The sequence below is a fragment of the Scomber scombrus genome, chromosome 12 (genome assembly GCF_963691925.1).
Source record: "Scomber scombrus chromosome 12, fScoSco1.1, whole genome shotgun sequence".
Classification (NCBI taxonomy): domain Eukaryota; kingdom Metazoa; phylum Chordata; class Actinopteri; order Scombriformes; family Scombridae; genus Scomber; species Scomber scombrus.
The window spans coordinates 30490709-30511879 of NC_084981.1; the positions used below are offsets into that span (position 1 = coordinate 30490709).

Consider the following 21171-nt stretch of genomic DNA (forward strand, 5'->3'; position numbering starts at 1 on the left):
CTTCCACCTGGCCAGCTCCAGTTCGAGGCGAGCTCTCTTCCTGGCCGTGCTGTCCATCACCATAGGAACGGGGATCTACGTGGGCGTTGCCGTGGCGCTCATCGCCTACCTGTCCAAAAACCACCACTGGTAGCAGGAAGTGACCCATCAGCCACTGGGAGGCGCGAGGTCTGGCTCTCAGGTCAACTTTACCTGAAGCCTTTAAACCAATCGGATCGCAGGATTACTTCCTGGATCTTTAAAGGAGTCGTGTGATTGGATCCAGTTTCCTGTCTCAGTGTGATCTTCTTTATTTTCATGTTCAATCAAATAAAACCTGATTTAAATGAAAGATTTTATATTTTATAATCTGGTGAATCAAACTCTGAGCCTGTGACAGACTGTAAATATTATTTATTTATTTATTTATTTATTTATTTATTTATTTATTTATTTATTTATTTATTTAGCTTTTATTCCCTGGACAGAATCGACCCAGTAACCGCAGCGCTCCCGTTAATATTATTTTAAACATTTTCTTCATATCTGCAGGAATATTTCAGTCTATAAATAATCTGTTCATCTGAACTACAAACTCATACTTATACTCATTTTTCATGCAGGACTTTTAACTTTGTTTCAGAGTTACATCATTAAACATTAAACTGCAGATTAAAGACTAGAAACACAGTTACAGCATCAGAAACATGAAGAGAAAGAAAATCACACTGAAACTGAACTTTAACCAACGGGATCTGATCCTGGACCTGCTGGACTCAGACTTTGGAGACATTTGATAAAAGACAAACAGTTGAACTGGATATTTCTTTCTCTGCTCCGGTGATCAGATCATCTGGTCTCAGCTGGACTTTAAACCTCTCAGCTGGTTTTAAAGGAGCGTTCTGTTTATTTTTTGGATGATTTCTTTCCGTCCAGGCAGCCGCTGCTTTCTGTCCATTTCTACAGAAGCTTCTCGTTTGCGCTCTGCTGTCCAGACGACTCAGTGAGACCTTCAGAGACCCCGATCAACCCCCCCCCCCACACACACACACACACACACAGCAGGACGTCATGTGATGTTTGATCCGGGTCCGACCAGGCTTAATGTTTACAGAGCGGACAGGAAGTTGGTTTAACCCTCCTGTTGTCCTTGAGTCAAGGAAGGAAGGGAGGAAGAAGGAAGGAAGGAAGGAAAGGGAAGAAGGAGGAAGGAAAGGGAGGAAGAAGGAAGGAAGGAAGGAAGGAAGAAGGAACACTCAAAACAGACGGGGTGAATTTGACCCGTGAGGACGACACGAAGGTTAAACGGCTGCTTCGCTCGTTGACCGAGGTCACGTTTCCCAAAATGAGGATCTAGATATAAATGGATCAATAATAATAAGTGTTGGTAAGATGATGAATTCATAAATCAGTTAAATTAGATTTAAAAGCAGCATCAGGTTTGTTAAAATGTACATTTAGTATTTTGTTGGTTTTATATCATTTGAAATGACATTTGCACCATTTTTTACCAAAAGTAAGACTGAATGCTCCTGAAAATGTAAAATGGTGTAACCACAAAAGAATGATACATATTACATATTTTATCACCTACAGTGTATTTAAGTGGACTTATACTAATAATGACTTCATTTAAAATAAATTTGTTTACTGAGGTTAGAAATCAAGTGAGAAGTTGGTGAATTCTCCATTGACTTGTATAGAGACGGAAGTCCTTTTGACACCAAAACGGTCGCCCCCTGGTGGCCTTTTGATAGAATGCAGTTTTAAGTTAATTCCTGGTTGGCCTCATTTCAGAGGACCGGAACTCCTCGCCTGGTTAAAACCAGATTTTTATGAATAAATAACCGGTTACACCAATTGACACTGGGTTGCATCACGCCATTGACCCATAAATACACACATTTCAGAAGGTGATGAAGGTGATGGAGGTGATGAAGGTGACTGGTTGCTATGGAGACTGACAGAGTTTGATGCATTTGGGAAACGAGGCCTCGATCTTTCTCTCATTTTTGGCAGCTTAACATTTAAACATGAAGCTAAAGGGCTGCAAACACCTGACATGTTGTTTAATGTTGTTACCATGGTGACATCACACACCTGCTGCATGATGTCACTCCTGGTGTGTGATGTCACTGAGTGTGTGAAGCACCTGAGGTCAAAGTAAAGGTAAGTTTACTTTAAACAGCCTCACAATTAAAAGAGTCATTCTGCTTTCTGTCAGATGTGGATCAGTCCAGAGCAGAGACACACACACACACACACACACACACACACACACACACACACACACACACACACACACACACACACACACACACACACACACACACACACACACACACACACAGCTGCTCTGTGATTGGTTGTTTTTCTTGATTTCTTTCTTTTTGTGCTCGATAATAAAACTTAAATGTCGTATTTCCACTGAAACGTTTGTTAACTTTCTACTGAATCACAGATAAAAACACACAATAATAAAACAAGCAGCTTGACAATAAATACAAATATTAAAACCTATTAAACAGCATGAAGTAAAATCAGTAAAATCACATTTTGAAGTTGGATAAAACATAAATATTTATCATTTTACAGAATAAATAACTGAGTTCACATTTCAGCCCTGTTGAGTTTTCAGGCTGAGAAACATGAAGAGGACGTTCAGATCTCGGATCAGCAGCTGTCTCCAAACAGCTGACGTCAACATTTCACCATTAGATTAAATGAAACTTTAATGAGCTCAGAGAGGAAATGTGATCAGAACCGCAGCAACCAGATCGCTGATAAAACACTCAAACACAACTTAAATCTGCTCCTGTTGTATTTCACTGTGTATTTGTTCAGAAATGAGAAAAGACAACCAAAGACAAAGCTGCTGAAGGAAAGCAGACGGGTTCCTGTGTCAGTGCTGGAGGACAGCAGGGGATTCTGGGTAGTGTAGTCAGGAGCTGCTGTGTAGAATCACAGGTTTTATTTATTAACAACTGATTTTAAAACGAGCTCCAGCAGAAACAGCTGACCTTAACGACGAAAAGAACCAACACATACAAACTGATGCTGTTGCCTGGTTACACTGGCATCACACAACAACACACAACAACACACAACAACACACAACATCACACAACAACACACAACATCACACAACAACACACAACATCACACAACAACACACAACAACACACAACATCACACAACAACACACAACAACACACAACAACACACAACAACACACAACATCACACAACAACACACAACAACACACAACATCACACAACAACACACAACATCACACAACAACACACAACAACACACAACAACACACAACAACACACAACATCACACAACAACACACAACAACACACAACAACACACAACAACACACAACAACACACAACAACACACAACAACACATCTAAATGTATAAAAGGTACAGTCTAATAATAATAAAATAAAGTCTAATAATCTGAGTTATAAACTGCTGAAACAGATGAAGGAGCCTTAATGATGTCATTATAACAGCAGTTCAGTTACACTTCAGAGAGATCAATCAGTTTATTGATCATCCATACATTTTCTTTCCCAAACCACCTCAGCTGGCTCCATGTGAAGGAGCAGCGGCCCTACTCCCAGCCTCCCCTGGTGTCTGAACTCCTGACCCGATCTCTAAGGCTGAGCCCAAACACTCGTCGAAGGAAACTCATTTCAGCCGCTTGTATCCGTGATCTTAATCTTTCGGTCGCTACCCAAAGCTGGTGAGCAGAGGTGAGGGTTGGAACGTAGACAGACCCCTAAATTAAGAGCTTTGCCTTCAGGCTCAGCTCCTTCTTCACCAGGACGGTCCGGTGCTGATGCCACAGCGAACCGCCTGTCCATCTCCCGCTCCATCCTACCCTCACTCATGAAGAAGACCCCGAGATACTTAAACTCCTCCGCCTGGGGCAGCAACCCCCCCTGAGGGGGCAATCCACCTGGTTCCAGCAGAGCACCATGGCCTCAGATGTGGAGGTGCTGACTCTCATCCCGATCGCTTCACATTCAGCTGCAAACCGTCCCAGAGCCTGTTGGAGAGCTGTGATTTCAGTGGGTTGATGGTTTTGGTTCCATTGACTGTTGTTACGTCATTTTGTTCTCAGTTAATTATAAAATGAACATCAGTAAAGATTTTACACTTCAATCATTCCTTCATTAAGATGTGTTTCAGTGTTTGCAGCAGTAGATGGCAGCAGAGAGACGACTAACTGAAGCACACCTGTTATTAATCTGCAGGTGTTACTGATGCAGGCTGATGTTTTTATCTATGTGTGTTCTGCTAATAAAAGTTATTATTCTGCATATTTTGGTTTAGTTGTGAGTTTGTTTTATTAACTCCAAACCAGACTTTATTAATCCAAACCTACATTTCAGTAAACATACTTTCATATATGTTCTTCTCTTGTTTCTGACGAGCATTCAGGGATGTTCAGGTTCTGACTCATCGTCGTACTGAGCGCGCTCAGATCAGAGATACAGATCTGAAAGATAAACAGCTGTCCCACAGGAAGTGCTGGTGGGGCTGATGGGTAAATAACTCGATGTATTGTGGTTGTTGATCTGATGGGATCCAGAGATGCACTCACATGAACAGGGAGTGTTTAACTTCTTCTATCACCACCAATCCACCGGTCTGACTTTTAGACTTTGACACCAGGACGTTTTTAAATCTGAGAACATTATTGTGTTTGTAACTTCTGACTCTTCAGAGGAAATGTTATTTTAGGAAGCTCTCTCCTCTCTTTCTGTCCTTTCATCTCTGAGAATCAGACGGACTCTGAGCTGCATGATGTCAGTTAGTGATGTACGTCTGCTCCTGAATCTCAGTGAGGAGACTCAGCGAACTCTGTACTCACTAAATGAAAACTAAATTCACTTTGGATGTAAGTTATAATGAGTAAAATTGGGGCTTAAAAGATGAACTGCAGCCAGAACGAGCAATAACAGTCATTACAGCTTCAACATTCATACCAGTGGCGGCTGGTCAATGCGGGGCGCTGGGGCGCCGCCCCATCCAATAATCTAGAGAAAGTCTACTTAAGCATATTAAATATAAATGAATTAGATAATGCTAAATCATTATGAAATAAAAAGTATTTGCTTGTAAAATGTGCCTGTTAGCCTCTAAGCACCTGTCAGCATTCATTATAAATTGATTCCAAATTGTATTTTATTAATTTCTATATGTACTTCCTGTGTGCGGGGCGCCGGCCTAATGGAGTCAATGCAAGCCCTCAAACTTTTGACAAGCACATGACCTGAGGCTGTTCTCTCATTGGCCTGCGTCACGTTTCCCACGGGGCGCAGCTCAGTGCGCCCCGGACACGCCCACTTTTATTGGCAGCTAATTGTTGTTGTTTCATGTTTTTTAATCTACTGTGATTGGACAGTTCCGGCTGTCATTCACGCCTTCCCGTCAGCTGCTGTCACCCAAACTCCTGCTGACGGTAGGTTCAGGAGATGACGTTAAAGTGGAGCCGCGGAAATTAAAGAAGATTATTTTGTAATTTCTCTACAAAAACATAATTTCACAAGACTTTCACTAGAAGAGAGAAAGAGGATAAAGCAGCAGCAGGTGATGGAGGAGCTGAGAGTTTCTCCTGCTGCTGTTATGATAAACGGAGCTGGCTAGCTGGATGCAGTGTGAGTTATTGCTTTTATTGCTTTATCTGTTTGCTGTTTCAAAGTGTCAGCACCGAAACGTTGTGGACAACGACGGGGGAACGAGACCTAAAACATCTCTCTGAAAAAATGCAAACAGAAAGCTGCAGCCATCGAGACAATAGCATGGAGCTAAGTTGTTTTTAGAAGACTAAGCATTGCTGAGCTCTTTCTGCAGCTGTTTCACCACATCTGGCCACATGTGGACCTCTGCTATGCCAAGCTCCAGAAGAGGAACATAGATTCAGTCAGTGGCTGCATCCAGCAGCTCCAACAGGACATATAAAAGATCAGGTAGTAGCTGCATTGCTGTTATTAATATTGTAAAGTGTTAAAAAATACTTTATAAAAGACATAACTATGAAGTGTAAAAAACTAAAATGCATAAATGCAGGATAAGAAATGATGGAAGTAATTTTGACTATTACAGTTGATTTGGGTACATTTCATTATTAAAATAAGTTAAATAAATTATGCTTAATCACAGCAGTGTATAATGCTTAATGCGCCATCTATTGTCATGTTTAGGTATTGCAACAACTAACAGATTACAGTGAAATCAGGACTGAAGACACAATAACTAAAATATAGGTGGTGTCTCTTTTTAAGCATATTAACTTATTGATAACTCTGCTTTAACTGCTGGTATCTTTAGGTGATGTGAGTGAAATGGGCATTTTATCATATCTGGTTATATTTTTTTATTTCTCTCTCTGTGGGTCAGAGATACCATACTGGGACCAACCAGGGAACATTATAGTGTGTTGTGTTGTTTTTAGATTGGTTTTCCTTTCTTCTTTTTATTTTTTGCTGCGGTATGAAGTGGTGCTACGGCTTGAATGAAACGGTATCAAACTGCCCCCCCAAACATTTTTGTCACCAGCCGCCACTGATTCATACAACAGAAAACCACCATGACTGAAACATTTATTTCATCCCTCAAAGCTCAGATGAAATATGAGGAGCATCTGGTTTGTGGCGTCATGCTTTATGTCTAATTTGAGTAATTATTTGAATATTGACAGATGATCTACAATTCATTCAGTGATGATTTTTCTGTTGGACCAGTTGGCTGCAGCTCCTCAGCTGATCACACAGATTAGTGTATCTGTAGTATGGTGGTTCTGGACAGTATTATTGTTTTCACATCATCTTCACACAGCAGCTGAAACGAATAAGTGTGTCTTTAAATTGAGAATGATGTGTGTATGTACCATAGACTGTATATAAGAAATGGACGTAACATCCGTGACGTCACCCATTGGTTTGTGGACTGCTGCTCGGAGGCCAATAGTATCGGATCTGAGCAGCGCCATCTTGAAAATTTCAGGTGCATGCTGGGAAAAATAAAAACATGGATTCTACTTATATAGGCATCAGGAGGAGCATGAGGTGCCCTCCTGAACCTGTGAACCAATCAACCTGTCAATCACCACGTAGCCACGCCCTAATGCATACCCTGCTTTATCGTCACATATAAAATCAGGGAGGCCAAAATGTCCCAAATGAACATCATACTGCATTGAAGAAGGCTTTAAACTAGCGATTGAGACCATAAACACATTTTGAAAACGTTTACTGAGGTTAGAAATCAAGTGAGAAGTTGGTGAATTCTCCATTGACTTGTATAGAGACGGAAGTCCTTTTGACACCAAAACGGTCGCCCCCTGGTGGCCTTTGGATAGAATGCAGTTTTAAGTTACTTCCACGTTGGCCTCATTTCAGAGGACCAGGGCTCCCCGTCTGGTCTGTACATACATGGCAGAGCAGCTGGAACTTCATTAACAGGATGTTCTGTGTTCTGCTACTCATCTATGACACTGACTTTATATAAAGAGGTCAGACTCCAGGTTTATATGTGGGATTGTTTATAATAAAGCAGCTCTTTAAAGTAAACACATCATTAAGTTTTGCATTCAGCCTGTTGTTGACATTTTTGAGGATTTTGACGTGTGGCCAACGATCAGTTGTGTTTGTCTATTCTTGGAAGTGATACACGGATCTATTAAACTGTAGAGCCACACATTCAGAAATTTGACTGATTTATCAAAATGTATTGATTTATTATACTTGATTAAATAAACAATGAATCCAGTAAATAGATATTTCCTAAACAAGAAGGTGGTGCCCCTGATAACGAGAGCTTATACATTTAAACATCCAACATTGCTACAATACCAATATCACTGATTCTGATTTTTTAAATTAATTAAAACTCCCTTCAATTACATTTTAAACAGCGCACTGATGATCTGTGATGTTTCCTTTGAAAATTAAATGAATCATTGTTCTAGTTGGTTGTAATGATTTAATGTTTCTTGCTTTCATGTGAACATTTTGTTCAGCAGACCTGCAACTTTCCATCAAGAGATATGATTGTAAAAGCTAAAGAGGTCAACTACAGTTAATCATTTACTTTGTGTGCATTGGGAGGTTTAATCTTTATAGTTGTGTTTATTAATACCCCTCTTCTTATATTAGAAATAAATAAATAAGTCTTTCTGGAGCCACATTTTTACGTCTTCATTTGTAATTTGGGTTAAAATTTGAGTCAAGAAACTCCTGATGCTGCAAGAAAGATGTGACTCTTAAAACCTTTAATATAGTTTAACAGGTGTGGAGCTCCTGACTGCTGTTGTCCGGCACTCAGACACGTCTCCATCAAATGCAACTTAAACACAACACAAATGCAACTTAAACACAACACAAATGCAAACTTAGGGCTCTTGTCCTCAGCTGCAACACAACTCTGCTTTCTGTGTGCAGCCCGTTCCAGTCCAGCCACGACTGCAGAGACAAAGGAGAGTTTGATTAGTCAACTCACTCCAGCTGAGCTAATCAACTCACCTGGTGCTGCTCCAGCTGAGCCAGCTCTGCCTCTCTCTCCTACAGCTGACTGTCCGAACCACGCCCCCCCCTCCATGATTCAGTGTTTATCATCATATGGCTGTCACGTTATGTTCAGACCAATGACAGAAAGTTCAGCCCTGCAGAGACCAGAGTGAACGCCCATCAGGAGATAAGAAGTCTGAACTTATTACAACAGTCAGAAAAGATTAGCCATTCGTTTTCAAAAGAGACGTCCAACACAGAGATCATCAGAGTCCATTTGGTCTTCTCAGATATTCATCATGTGTGCTGCAACCTCTAAAGGTAAGTTCAAGTTTTACTTTTTTATATACGAATTCAGTTGTAATGTTTTACTTTTATGTGTCTGATCTAAACCAGTCTTTAAATAATTAGTCAATTAATGAACCAAAAGAAAATTCATGAAGAACAATTTTGAGAAAGAGAAAAACACTTTGAAACATCTGCTGCTGTCAATCTGAAGATTTGCTGTTTTTATCTGAATAAACTATAAACACCATTCAGCACCAACTAGCTGCTGTGTGAGAAACATGTAACACCTTACTAATTACATCTACACATGATCAACATCTCAATACATTAGCTACCAACACTATTAATACACTAGAAAATTCCAGGGAAATGTTGAGTGCCATGGGGCTGCTGCCGGGACGAGTACACGATTTATTTCCAGTGTTCAAAAGTCACCCTGATCATATTCTGGTTTCGAGTATTAAGTACATCTTACTAGTCAGTATCAAGTGTAATGTACTTTATTCTCAACTTAACATCCCGGAAAATATTAAATAAATGTTAATCATATTTAAGCATAAATAATATTTATTTAAACTAATTAAGTAAAGTCTACTTCATTTTTTCACAGACAGGAACATCACTGTTATGAAATTACTAAGTAAATCTTATCATTAAGAGAGTAGATTTTATTATACTTTTTTATTTTATATGTTTTCACTGATTCAAACACATTTCTATGAAATACAGTCTACATTTCTGAATAGGCCTTCTGTGAGCAGCTAATGTAAAGCTAGCAGAGCTTAATGAAGAACACAGTTTCTTACCTCGAGAGAAGGTTCAAAGGGGAGAGCTGTATTTCTGTCTCCATATGTTAATGAGGTGGGCGGTTCTAACATTAGTCTTAAGGTCCGTGTAAAGTAAGAATAAATAAATATGTGTTCTGAGTTTGACATACCACAGAAAAGTGTGTTGTTAACCACCCTGCCAAATGTGAATGATTTAAAAAATCACTAAATATGTGAAATTAGGCTTCAAAGTTGTATAAAAATCAGCCTCTATCTCTGCTCCCAAATGCTGTGGGCGTTCCCGCCGAGTTCGCTGAAGCCCCGCCCCCTACCGAGTGTCACCTGTCAATCAAAGTCACCACCTCTACCCTAAACATGGACGCTATTGCTGTGAAGCTAGCTCGGTTAACTGGCAAAACAGACAGACAGGAATTAGCCAATCACAAAAAAGTAGCTCAGTTTCTGCCCAGCAACAGGTTGCTAAGGACAGCTAAGGCGGTTGCTATGAAGATGTGTGAGAATCTGCTCAATCTGAAAATGTCCCAGAATTTGGCTTCTGAGAAGGTCCCGAACAATTGCAAACTGTGAGAAAACCGTAACTCCTGTCCAAAAACCGAAAACACTGTGAGAGACACAGAAGCCAGCAGATTCAGATATTCCTTAAAATGAGCGCGTAAGCTCAGTGCGAAGACAGAGTGAAATTCTTTTGAAAAAAAAAGACGATTACATTAGGGTCAATAGGGAGCGAGACAGGTATTGCTGCCGGTCTCGGCCCCCCCGTTTAAATTTTGTGCAGACCCCGCCTGTCAACGTCACATTTTATGAATCCCAACACCTATGTCAACATTTTGATATAACATTTTTTGTTTCCTTTTCACGGTTTGGCCTTGAGTTCGAGTTAAAAATAAAAATTAAGTTTATTTTTTAAGGCTTCTCGCACTCAAGCTAACTGACGCTTCCACTGTAACTTTGAAGAAAAAGTGATTTCCACTCCTCGTTTGACTGCTCATAGTTTGAAAAGTTTACATGTTATGTAAAAACTGTTTGGTGTTTTGGAGAGAGCACAAGTTTTCCTCCGTTTTAAAGTTTGAATCACATCACTACGTGCAGGTATGAGAGAGCTAGGTGACTCTGAAAAAAGGTGAAATTTTGTGGGTTTTTCAAAAAATTCCCATTCATTTCCAATGGAGAAATCTCCTGGTGTTTTTGGCAATAACTTTGGTGGAAAATTGGAATTTCGACACCAAAAGTCACAGCACCTCTTTCCCGATCGAGCCGCACGTTTTGATAAATATATTGTCGGGGTTTTCTCAAAACTGCAGGAGGAGTTACAAGCCGAAATTTGGCGGAAGAAATTCGCCCCGAGGCACTCCCTCTACAGCTTTACTGCTGTAGAGGGAGTGCCTCGGAGCTTAGCACCCGTGGCACTAATTAGCTATCACTATAGAAACACTGTGTGGTTGCTAATGTGTAAGCAGCCATCTAGCAACAGGAGATTCCTCCTGTAAAGTGACTTAAATCATGTTAATATAATTTTCCTGTGTGTTTCTGTGTTTTTTTCTGCAGGTTCTGATGAGTGGAGGATTGTTCTGGTTGGGAAGGCGGGAGTGGGGAAGAGTTCAACAGGAAACACCATCTTAGGTGATGAAGTGTTTGAGTCTGAACTAGCTGCAGAGTCTGTCACATCTGAGTGCAAGAAAGAAAGAAGAGAGGTTGGAGGGCGAAAGGTTACAGTCATTGACACTCCAGGACTGTTCGACACAACTTTAACCAATGAAGACGCCTGGAAGATGATCAGGGAGTGCATGGCTTTGTCTTCTCCTGGTCCACATGCCTTCCTGGTGGTTCTTCAGCTGGGCAGATTCACAGAGGAGGAGAAAGAAACAGTGAGACTGATTGAACAAACATTTGGTGAAGATGCATCTAAATACTTGATGGTATTGTTAACTCATGGAGACAGACTGAAGAAACAAACCATTGAAGAGTTTCTCTCAAAGAGCGAGGACTTGAGCGACATCATCCAGAAGTGTTACGGCCGTTATCACGTCTTCAACAACGATGCTGAAGACCCGTCACAAGTCCATCAGCTTCTGGATAAAGTAGAGAAGATGATTCAGGACAATGGTGGGTCACACTACACCACAGAAATGTTCCAGAAAGCTGAAGAAGCCTTTGAGGGAGAGAGACAACGAATCCTGAAAGAGCGTGAGGCCGAGAGGAACAAAGAGCTGGAGGAGCTGAAGACCAAACATAACAGGGACAAGTTAGCGGTAGAGGAAGACATGATGAAGGAAAGACGTGAGATGGAAGCAAGGATTCAGGCTGAAAGAGAGGCACAGAAACCTGCAGTCCATGCTCCTCGTCGTCGTTGTGTAATCCTTTAAAGATCTGTACTTACCTGCTCCAATAGTTTAGATAATCAGTGCTGAGTGCAATCAGAGGATGAAGTTGATTCCTTTTTGGTCTCTTTGATTTGTTGTAGAACTGTGATATAAGATGTGTTTTAGATCATCTGTCACCATTTAAATAGTTAAACTCAGGTGATGATTTTATACTCACTGTTTAACCAGATATGTGAAATATTCATATAAAACAGATTTTATCCATGTTGTATCCACTTTGATGTATGAAATAAATGTTGTCTAATGCTGTTGTTTGTTTCATATTTGAACTTTTCAATCAATAAATTACTTCATTTGTCCCCAAAAGCACATGAAGACCTCATATTAATATATAAACACAAAGCACATGAACACATCATATTAATATATAAACACAAAGCACATGAACACATCATATTAATATATAAACACAAAGCACATGAACACATCATATTAATATATAAACACAAAGCACATGAACACATCATATTAATATAAAAACACAAAGCACATGAACACATCATATTAATATAATAACACAAAGACAGAGTTCACAGATTAAAACTATTTAAAATGTTCCAGCTGCAATCAAACCAACATCCAGTCACATAGAGACAGATTACCCATCTGCTCATCTCACTCACCTTTTTCTAAGTGTGAGTGCTGATTGGTCTTAAAACAAACAGAACTGTAAAAGTCATATTTTTGTTGTTTTGTATGAAGACTGATACAGTAAATGCAGAGTTGACTGAGTTCACTGTACAGTAAGGAGAGTGTGGTTTAGAGACAGTGTTGATTGGTGGTTTTAATAGTTATAATAAAACCTACTACCAACTCTGATCCTTGGTGCCACCCAGGAACCTCAGACATTAAGTAGACTGGTGCCTTGAAGCAGACAGTCCTGGTTGGAACTGGTATCTGTCAGTAGGCGTTAAAATACTCACACAAAAAGACACATAACATTAAAACAACGTTACACAATACTCACACAAAAATCAGCACAGTAACGGCTGGAGGCCATCACAGTTTCACTGATTATTGATTTTTATCTTTAAAATTGATTCATTGTTTCAGTAGTTGTTTTGTTAAAAGCGATTAAACTTTGTCCTACTAATGAAATTAATCCTTGTGTGAACATTTTGTTCTGCAGATCTGCAACTTTCCATCAAAGATATGATTGTAAATGTTTAAAATGATTCTGTTATCATGAGGTCTTTAGATCTGAACAGCAGTGACTGCAGTTAATCATTTACTTTCTGTGCATTGGGAGATTTAATGTTTATTGTTTTGTCAGTTTAACATCCTTCTTCTTATAATGTCAATATTTTAATTACAATATATTATTTGTAACTTGGACGATGATTCCAATCAACAAAGTCCTGATGCTGCAGAAAAGATGTGACTTTAAATATAGTTTACCATGAACCTCCTGAGTATCAACTGTAGTTGTCATAAAATAAATGTGTAGCTGATAATGTGTCAGTGTAGAGGTCTTTATAGGACTGAAGGTTAACAGCATTTACTGTTTATCATCATATGGCTGTTACGTTGTGTTCAGACCAATGACAGAAAGTTCAGCCCTGCAGAGACCAGAGTGAACGCCCATCAGGAGATAAGAAGTCTGAACTTATTACAACAGTCAGAAAAGATTAGCCATTCATTTTCAAAAGAGACGTCCAACACAGAGATCATCAGAGTCCATTTGGTCTTCTCAGATATTCATCATGTGTGCTGCAACCTCTACAGGTAAGTTCAAGTTTAACTTTTTTATATATAAATTCAGTTGTTATGTTTTTCATGTTAAACATTATGTTAATATAATTTTCCTGTGTGTTTCTGTGTGTTTATCTGCAGGTTCTGATGAGTGGAGGATTGTTCTGGTTGGGAAGACGGGAGTTGGGAAGAGTTCAACAGGAAACACCATCTTAGGTGGTGAAGTGTTTGAGTCTGAACTAGCTGCAGAGTCTGTCACATCTGAGTGCAGGAAAGAGACAGGAGAGGTTGGAGGGCGAAAGGTTGCCATCATCGATACACCAGGACTGTTTGACACAAAGTTAACCAATGAAGACGCCTGGAAGATGATCAGGGAGTGCATGGCTTTGTCTTCTCCTGGTCCACATGCCTTCCTGGTGGTTCTTCAGCTGGGCAGATTCACAGAGGAGGAGAAAGAAACAGTGAGACTGATTCAACAAACATTTGGTGACGATGCATCTAAATACACAATGATACTGTTCACTCATGGAGACAGACTGAAGAAACAAACCATTGAAGAGTTTCTCTCAAAGAGCGAGGACTTGAGCGACATCATCCAGAAGTGTTACGGCCGTTATCACATCTTCAACAACGATGCTGACGACCCGTCACAAGTCAGTCAGCTTCTGGATAAAGTAGAGAAGATGATTCAGGACAATGGTGGGTCACACTACACCACAGAAATGTTCCAGAAAACAGAAGAATCCATCGAGAAGGAGAAAGAACGAATCCTGAAAGAGCATGAGCCCGAGAGGAACAAAGAGCTGGAGGAACTGAAGACCAAACATGACAGTAACATGTTTGCTGCAATGAAAGAAATGTTAAAAGAAATGAATGAGAAGCAGGCAAGGTCTGAAGCTGTAATACAGGCACTGAAATCTCAATTAGATGCACCTCAACCTCGCTGTCTGATCCTTTAAAGATCTGTACTTACCTGCTGCAACAGTTCAGATAAAAACCAATGCTGAGTGCAATCAGAGGATAAAGTTGATTCCTTTTTGGTCTCTTTGATTTGTTGTAGAACTGTGATATAAAAATGTTTTAGATCATCTGTCAGCATTTAAATAGTTAAACTCAGGTGATGATTTTATACTCACTGTTTAGCCAGATATGTGAAATATTCATATAAAACAGATTTTATCCATGTTGTATCCACTTTGATGTATGAAATAAATGTTGTCTAATGCTGTTGTTTGTTTCATATTTGAACTTTTCAATCAATAAATTACTTCATTTGTCCCCAAAAGCACATGAACACATCATATTAATATATAAACACATGAACACATCATATTAATATATAAACACAAAGCACATGAACACATCATATTAATATATAAACACAAAGCACATGAACACATCATATTAATATATAAACACAAAGCACATGAACACATCATATTAATATAACAACACATGAACACATCATATTAATATATAAACACAAAGCACATGAACACATCATATTAATATAACAACACATGAACACATCATATTAATATATAAACACAAAGCACATGAACACATCATATTAATATATAAACACAAAGCACATGAACACATCATATTAATATATAAACACAAAGCACATGAACACATCATATTGATGTAATAACACAAAGACAGAGTTTACAGATTAAAACTATTTAAAATGTTCCAGCTGCAATCAAACCAACATCCAGTCACATAGAGACAGATTACCCATCTGCTTTTCTCACTGACTCAACTACAGATCAAACTCACAACCTCCAAACCTTGAGAGTCATTTGATCAGAAACACAGACTGTAAAATACTTCCAGATAACTGAGAATCTGTGCATGAAGTTTTTCAGTCTTTCCGTCTTTCTGCAAGTTTAAAAACACAACCTGAGAATCTGCATGAAGGCAGCTAACAGTGAGACACACAGACACATGTTTCCTTTCCTGCTGATCACTCATTACAGTGGATCTATTTCCCTTCCTTCCTTTAGACCTTATCATTCACCTGAAAATCAAACCTTGGTCCTCAAAACGTCCTGGCAGGATATTCAGAGAGGGAGACAACTTCTGCTCAACTAACAGAACTGTAAAAGTCATATTTTTGTTGTTTTGTATGAAGACTGATACAGTAAATGCAGAGTTGACTGAGTTCACTGTACAGAAAGGAGAGTGTGTGCTTTAGAGACAGTGTTGATTGGTGGTTTTAATAGTTATAATAAAACCTACCATTCAAAACTGTTGTTGCATCCTTTACCCTCAATAACGCTGATTGTCATGTTCTCCTGTTTTAGGTAACATGAGATCAAAATATAGTGTGAATGTCCTTTATCTATAAATGAATAGTGTCAAACACAAAGAAAACTCTTTGTGCTCTCTGATGCAACTAATGAAGTATCAATCATCCGTTTATTAATGACTGATAATAATCCATGAATGCAAAATACACTGTGCTTCAAAATGTGGTGCTGGGACAAATAACACAGGAATACTTTAGTTCCATACTTTGAAGAGTCAGAATATGAACCATATGTGTCACAGAGTTGCAGAGCAGGTTGACTCTAAAGCAGACTGCATGCTGACAGAGTCTCGATGGTCATTTATTTGCCAACACGGGAAACTCAACACAGATCACACTAACAGCAAAAACACACGGAGACTCGGACAAAGACTGAACTGAAAAAAAAAGCTATATAGACATGTTGATTACTAAACAGGACACAGGTGAAACACATGAGGAATTTAACTGAGGAGGGAAAACACAGGAAGTAAAACTAACTGCACACACAAGGAGAAAATGTTTCCCAATCAGACAAACTAAACAACAGAGATAATAGGAAGTAACAATATGTAAGGCTTAAAAATACATTCTTATCACTTAGCCTGCAAATTATTTTTTTATTCATTGAAATGAAATTATTTTATACGTTACACTTTTTATAATTTGATCTTTTGTCTCTGGTTCCTGGTTCTGGACTCAAGTGAAAAACAATGAATGTTCTATTAATAATAATAACTTCATCTTCTTTGTCTCACTGACTCACTCTTCGTTTGTCTTCCTCTCTTATTCAGTTTTTCCGCTTTGAACAAGTGAATGTTCAGCATTTCATTGATTATTCATTAATAGTTTCAGCAGTGAACTACTCTGTTAAAAGGTGTTAAACTCTGTGACCTGCACGTCTGTGATATCTCCTTTGAAAATGACATGAATCATCGTTCCAGTTGGTTGTAATGATTGAACGTTTCTTATCTTCATGTGAACATTTTGTTCTGCAGATCTGCAACTTTCCATCCAGAGATAATTGTAAAAAGGTTGATATGATCCTTTATAATGGTTTCTTTAGATCTGAACAGCAGTGACTGCAGTTAATCAATGACTGTGTGCGTTGGAAGGTTTAATCTTCATTATAACATCGCTGACACTTTATACTTCGTTGCTCCTTCTTATGATATCAATAAGCAGAATCATCCACGATCACGTCTATCAGGCACAGACCAGGTGGACTCAAATGCAGAGACAGGGACACAGGGAAGAAGAGTTCTCAAGTCGTTTAAAATCGATCCAAAAGTCAAAAACCGGGAAATCCAAAACACAGGGATGAAGTACAAAATCACTAGGTAAGACTCAGGATCCAAAATGCAAAACTGGTCGATAACACTAGAAGATATATTGAGACTTGAACGCTGGAACTCTGACAAGACGATCTGGCACAGAAGGGAAAGAGCACACCACATATATACCCAGGAGACTAACGAGGCACAGGTGTAACACGTTAGGGGAAGGGAGGCAAACAGGAAGGGAGGAAGCTAGACAAGACAAGGGAAACACACCAAAATAAAACAGGAAGTAGACAAGACAAAAACTAAGCCTACAAAAATACATTACAACACAACCGGGCCCTGACAGTACCCCCCCCTTAATGGACAGATCCCAGACGTCCAACAGAACACAGTAGGGATGCTGGGAAGGAGGCCGGAGGCAGTCAGAGAAGGCGAACCCCTTTGGAGTCAACGATGGAGACAGAACTTAAGGCCGGACATCTCCAGAGGCCGTCTGCGAAGGCAGAGACGGAGACGAGACCCCTCCAGGGGCCGTCGACAGGGACAGAGGCGGAGATGGGACCTCTCCGGAGGCTGTTGTCGACAGGGGCAGAGATGGGGACGGGACCTCTCCGGAGGCTGTCGGTGAAGGCAGAGACGGGACCTCTCCAGAGGCCGTCGACGGGGGCAGAGGCGGAGACGGACCCCCAGTGGAAGCCGGCCACCCAGACCACTTGTCCACACACTGGGCCAAAGAGGATGAGGGAGTTGGACCACCAGGAGCTTAGGTGCCAGAGGTGGCTGCTCACCAGCAGCGGTAGAGGCAGAGGCCCAGAGTAGTTGCCCGACAGCAGCGGTGGAGGCAGAGGCCGAGAGTTGCTGCCCAACAGCAGAGGCAGGGGCCGGAGCCCGGGGTTGCTGCTCATCAACAGGAGCAGGATATAGCTGCACGCCAGCCGGAACAGGAGCAGGATATAGCTGCACGCCAGCCGGAACAGGAGCAGGGGATAGCTGCACGCCAGCCGGAACAGGAGCAGGGGATAGCTGCACGCCAGCCGGAAAAGGGAATAGCTGCACCTCAGCAGGAGCAGGGGGTAGCCGCAAGCCAGCCGGAACAGGGGATGGTTGCACATTTGTCGTGACAAAAGGTGGCTGGGCCTGAGGCTCTGGCTGAGACTTGACCTGGCAGCGAGGTGTCAGGGGTTGAGGCTCTGGCTGGGGCTTGACCAGGTAGTGAGGCAGCTGGGGCCTGGCTCTGGTTCCCCTCATTAGGCTCTGAGGTCCTCCCCGAGCCAGATGGGTTCCCCAGAATGGGTTCTTGTCCACTGGGTCCGTCCTGGTCCCCTTCTGAATGCTTCAAGGTCCTCCCATAGCCAGGCGGGTTCCCCAGAATGGGTTTTTGTTTGCTGGGTCCATTATTTGGTTCCGAGTCATCTGTCCTTGTGCCCACAACACAACACGAACAGGATCTGATTCTGCTGAGTCCATGTCTTGGCCAGATCGTACTATCAGGCACAGACAACGTCACAATCATCTGAGTTACGCAGCTAACTGATGTTAGCGATGCACTTTTCCCTGGTGGCTCTTTCAACAAGCTGAGGTGCAGAAAAAGAAGCGAGGGTAAAAAACCAGGGAAGCAACGGGCATAGCCGCTGGAGCAGCTGCTTCAACTCTCCCCTCCTCTGCTGCTTCAAAAGTCCAGGTACTTCTCCAACACGCCAAACTCACACGCCTCTGTCCGGCCGCCTTTACATCCACAAACGGACCCGACATCAGCGATCGATCCGCCGCCCGCCTTCAATGATTCCTTCATAGGATGCATTCCCTATCAACCTCAGCTACATTAAACTAAAGCTTCATCGTTTACTCGGTGGCAACAACAGCCACCGGGTTTCCCACGCTTCCGGGTTTTCGCCAAAGCCTATCACTGCCCGCATCGTCACGCATGACGCCCTGTAACCCCATGGCCACAGCGCCCCTGGTGGGGGCCAGGTAGTATTGCGCTACTCATTCTACTCACTTGTCAGTATTATACCAATGGCACGAGACATCAGTTCTGCATTATATGTTATCCATCTCCACTACTTTGTAGTAAAGAATTCATAATTAATTTAAAATCATTTCCACATTGTCTTTTTCCATATAACAGCTGCAAGCTTATCGTGCAGCTACTCTAACGTCACTTGCACATTACAAACACCGGGTTGCACATTGCTAGTACATCTAGTCAATCGTCATTTTAGGCATCATCTGCCATTAAACGCGTTGTGTTGCGTGTTACTAACACAGCTTATCACAAATGCTAACAGAAATCTCTCCGTATCGTCCACGTTAAAAGCACTGGATAGCAAGCTACTAACACAACTTATCACAAATACAACTAACCTGAAATTATTTCTTTATCATCTGCACCCCCTGCCGTTTCCCACTACAACCGCAGCGTTTAGCTTGGACAGGGCCATCAGACACAGTGATACCAGCAACCCAGGCCGTTCCCTCACTCCAACCGCAGCGCAACGCCTTGACAGGGACATCAGGCACCGGGATGCCTGCGACCCCTGCTGTTTCCTCACTCCAACCGCAGCATTTCATTTAGACAGAGACATCAGGCACCGGGATGCCTGCGAACCATGCGGTTTCCTTACTCCAAGCACAGCGTTTCGCTTAGACAGGGACATCGGACACTGTGATACCAGCAATCCATGTCGTTTTCTCACCACTACTGCAGCGCTTCGTTTAGCCTGTGGCACATGCCATTTCCTTACTCCGATCGCAGTGTTTTGCTTAGGCAGGGACATCGGGGTCCACAATGCCAGCGACCATGTAGTTTCCTCACTCCGACCATAGCATTTCGCTCAGACAGGGACATCGGGCCCCACACTGCCTGCAACCCATGCTTGTTTCCTCACTCCAGCCGCAACATTCGCTAAGTCATGGACATCGGGGTCCACGATGCCAGCGACCCATGCTTGTTTCCTACTCCAGCCGCAACATTCGCTTGGTCATGGACATCGGGGTCCACGATGCCAGCGACCATGTAGTTTCCTCACTCCGACCACAGCGTTTCGCTAAGACAGGGACATCGGGCACCACGCTGCCTGCAACCCACGCCGTCTTCCCACTCAGACCGCAGAGTTTCGCTTACTTGTGGACATCGGGTCCACGATGCCAGCAACCTATGCTGTTTCCTTACTCCAGCCGCAACATTCGCTTAGTCATGGACATCGGGGTCCAAGATGCCTGCGAGCCATGCCGCTTCCTCACTCCGACTGCAGCGTTTCACTTAGATAGGGACATTACACACCGGGATGCTACCATGCTATTTCCTTAAATCGAACAGCAGCGCTTTGCTTCGTCTTGGACATCGGGCACCGGGATGCCTGCAACCCATGCTGTTTATATGTCCAACCACAGCACTTCGTTCTAACAGGAACATCAGGCACCGGGATGCCTGCGACCCATGATGTTTCCTTAAATCCAACAGCAGCGCTTCGCTTCGTCATGGACATCGGGCACCGGGATGCCTGCAACCCATGCCGTTTATATGTCCAACCACAGCACTTCGTTCCAACAGGAACATCAGGCACCGGGATGCCTGCGACCCATGATGTTTCCTTAAATCCAACAGCAGTGCTTCGCTTCGTCATGGACATCAGGCACCGGGATGCGTGCGACCCATGCCGTTTCCTTAAATCCAACAGCAGCGCTTCGCTTCGTCATGGACATCAGGCACCGGGATGCCTGCAACCCATGCTGTTTATATGTCCAACCACAGCACTTCGTTCCAACAGGAACATCAGGCACCGGTGCCTGCAACCCCTGCCGTTTTCACCGTATCTGCACCACTTCAATTTGGTTCGATGTCAACGACCCCGCCGTTTACTCAATCCAACCACAGATCCTCGCCTAGTTTGACAGCAGGCAGCTTTTATCGGGGACATCCGGTTCTGGTTGCCGCAGCA

General features: G+C 41.9%; 3 protein-coding genes across 3 annotated transcripts in view; all 3 read left to right on the forward strand.

The window, feature by feature from the left end:
* The window catches only part of LOC133991572 (synapse differentiation-inducing gene protein 1), a 6985-nt gene extending 6852 nt beyond the window's left edge, over positions 1-133 (forward strand). Inside the window, exon 4 of the mRNA XM_062430026.1 lies at positions 1-133. This exon is cut by the window's left edge and continues 26 nt beyond it. Coding sequence (XP_062286010.1) covers positions 1-133 — 133 coding nt within the window.
* A 3836-nt stretch (positions 134-3969) lies between these two features.
* Positions 3970-11944, forward strand: LOC133991573 (GTPase IMAP family member 9-like). The gene is made up of 3 exons (XM_062430027.1): positions 3970-4042; positions 4429-4528; positions 11071-11944. The coding sequence occupies exons 1-3, from the start codon at positions 3970-3972 to the stop codon at positions 11942-11944; spliced, it is 1047 nt and encodes a 348-aa protein (XP_062286011.1).
* A 1841-nt stretch (positions 11945-13785) lies between these two features.
* LOC133991574 (GTPase IMAP family member 7-like) lies at positions 13786-14613 on the forward strand (the record flags this gene model as incomplete). Its single annotated transcript, XM_062430029.1, has 1 exon — positions 13786-14613. A coding segment is annotated over one exon (828 nt), but the record flags the coding sequence as incomplete, so codon positions are not given.
* Between the last annotated feature and the right edge of the window lie 6558 nt (positions 14614-21171).

What these genes read in the sequence shown, in the direction of transcription:
- LOC133991573 (XM_062430027.1), top strand. Translation starts at nt 3,970, where the DNA reads ATGGCCTCAGATGTGGAGGTGCTGACTCTCATCCCGATCGCTTCACAT. An exon ending in TGCAAACCGTCCCAGAGCCT is followed by an intron (nt 4,043 to 4,428) that starts GTTGGAGAGCTG and finishes GTTTCTGACGAG; the next exon opens with CATTCAGGGATGTTCAGGTT. An exon ending in CTGTCCCACAGGAAGTGCTG is followed by an intron (nt 4,529 to 11,070) that starts GTGGGGCTGATG and finishes CCTCCTGTAAAG; the next exon opens with TGACTTAAATCATGTTAATA.